General features: G+C 36.2%; 1 protein-coding gene across 1 annotated transcript; it reads left to right on the top strand.

Moving 5' to 3' along the window:
- The first annotated feature begins 614 nt into the window (after positions 1 to 614).
- LOC309488762 (uncharacterized protein) lies at positions 615 to 1,904 on the top strand. The gene is made up of 4 exons (XM_082157089.1): positions 615 to 702; positions 784 to 871; positions 1,025 to 1,392; positions 1,615 to 1,904. Exons 1-4 carry the CDS (start codon positions 620 to 622, stop codon positions 1,634 to 1,636), a joined length of 561 nt encoding a protein of 186 aa, XP_082013215.1. The 5' UTR covers positions 615 to 619; the 3' UTR covers positions 1,637 to 1,904.
- Positions 1,905 to 2,201: the final 297 nt, after the last annotated feature.

Consider the following 2,201-nt stretch of genomic DNA (forward strand, 5'->3'; position numbering starts at 1 on the left):
GGTCTTGTGTGCGAAGCCTGCATCTATATGATTGAACTACCCAGGAATCCTTGCGAAATGCCAATCAGACAACAGATGGGAGGAGATTTCGCTCACGAGCATTGATGACATGGCTGAGAAGAAAATATTTAAGTGTAGGTATCATTACGGTTTTTATGACCTAGATGTACATTTTACCAGTTGTTACCTACAGTTTATAAAAACATTATGGTCATCGACCAGTGGTTGATATCTCAAACATAATAATAGTGTGTTGAATAATACGATCGCATTATGATTCATTAAATAAATAGAACCGAATGTCAGGGCTTTAATGAGTCATATGTAAACCTAGTATTTATATTTAAACCTGTAAATTCATCTGAAACTCACGCACATGTTCATTATGTGTTCAAATTGTAATCTTAGTTCAAATGGAACATTATGTATTATTACAACTGTATACATTATTTAAGCATGTATCTATTGTCTAATGCCCAGGTGGCATAAGCAAAAGCAGGTTGTGTAGTTGACATGGAGATAATATTTGGGAAAAGAAAAGAAACCTGTTCTCGATGCTAAATAGTATAATATTTGTATAAGATATTTGTGATATTTATCTAATAAAGGGACTGATGAGATGACCTTTCAGTTTATTCGGCTCCGTATGGAGAGGGATAAGGCTTTCACAGGCATGAGGAACGCATCTGCTCAAGGGTTTGAGTAAGTGTGAATTGTGTTCATCACTTTTGGAATTGTATGGTATTGAACACTGTTTACACATATTTATTTTATATCTTTTAGGGAGATTATTAAGGATATGGGACTGCAAGGCCAACTCAATCCCCAGCAAGCCCCCCAAAAAAGGGAAAACCTTAAAAGAAATTATAAGGTATTTTCAATACACCCACTACAAACACAACTATGTAATTGTTACAGATTTGAGGCCAAAATATACGAGTTTAAGCTGTAATATTTACAGAGAACATTTTTTTTTCTATAAACATATTTGTTCATATTAATATTAATATTAATACTGCTGTAGGATTTGTGCCTGCCCAAGACGGGATCTGGAACAGATGAAAGGGAGGTGACAGCAGCATCATGGCCTTTTTTTGAGGCCATGCATTCAGCCATTGGCCAAAGACCAAGCGTGCTGCCTGTGGCCACCTTTTCTTCTGGTCCCAGTGCACAAATTTCCCCATCAGATATGGCAGGTTCCTCAAGTGCTGTAGTTGCAGACTGCCTGCAGCCTCCCTCTACCCCTTCTTATTCAGAACCAGCAGTGCAGGATGCAGTAAAACCAGGATCATCAGGGGCTGAAGAAAGTGTAGGTCCAGTAGCAAAAGAGATTCCCAGACCATCTGCCAGGCCAAGTGGAGGAAAGGGTAAAAGCCCCACAAAAAGAAAGAGGTGAAGTGAGATTACACTGTAAAAAATGTCTAACCCTCCCAAATCAAAAATTTCAAGTGACCGATAACATCTAAATTTTTCAATTGGCCCAAGTGAAATTCTTGTTGCAATAGTCTGTTAACATTGGCTCAATGAGAAATAATACGTCAGACTAATTGAAAAAATGTAGATGTTATCGGTCACTTGAAATTTTTGACTTGGGGATGTAATTTTTTTTGACAGTGTACTTCACTTGAAGTTATAAAGGAAATAGCTGAGAAACAGGACCGCCATCAGATGGAGTCAGACGCAAGAGAGGAAGAGCGGTTTGCGAGGGCAGAGAATCAGATGGACCAGATGCTGACCATCTTAACCCAATTAGTAGCTCAAGTAGCAAAAAAAGTAAATAGGTTTAGCAACATTTATGTTGTCACTGTTTGTTTGGTTATAGTATCATTTGAGTCTTATATTGTTTATGCTTTAGAGTGTACTACAGTAAAAGTTTCACACACTAATAAGGTACAGATCCTTGAAAAAAATCCTTGAAAGCACAGTAACAAAGAAAGAAATACTGTCTAAAGAAAACTTCTAAGTTATTGTTCATGTTACTGTTGTACTGTTTTGGGTTTTTATATTAAACAAACGTTCTTGAGAATTATAATTTGCTTTTATTGTGTCCACCTTACTTTTTAAAAAGCAGAACAATATATATACATATATATATATGTAGAGACCTAGGAAAAATGTTTTGGGTTTTCTAAATGTATACGTGTCATTTCATTTCTTTATAAATAAGATAGTTTAATTATTCGTAGTTGGGCCTGAAATTG

This window comes from Leuciscus leuciscus (assembly GCF_965113295.1).
Source record: "Leuciscus leuciscus genome assembly, chromosome: 24".
NCBI lineage: Eukaryota > Metazoa > Chordata > Actinopteri > Cypriniformes > Leuciscidae > Leuciscus > Leuciscus leuciscus.

Excerpts from the sequence above, each read along its gene's own strand:
- LOC309488762 (XM_082157089.1), top strand. The coding sequence starts at position 620 with ATGACCTTTCAGTTTATTCGGCTCCGTATGGAGAGGGATAAGGCTTTC. Across the intron at positions 872-1,024 it reads ACCTTAAAAGAAATTATAAG|GATTTGTGCCTGCCCAAGAC; the intron begins GTATTTTCAATA and ends ATACTGCTGTAG. Across the intron at positions 1,393-1,614 it reads AGCCCCACAAAAAGAAAGAG|TGTACTTCACTTGAAGTTAT; the intron begins GTGAAGTGAGAT and ends TTTTTTTGACAG.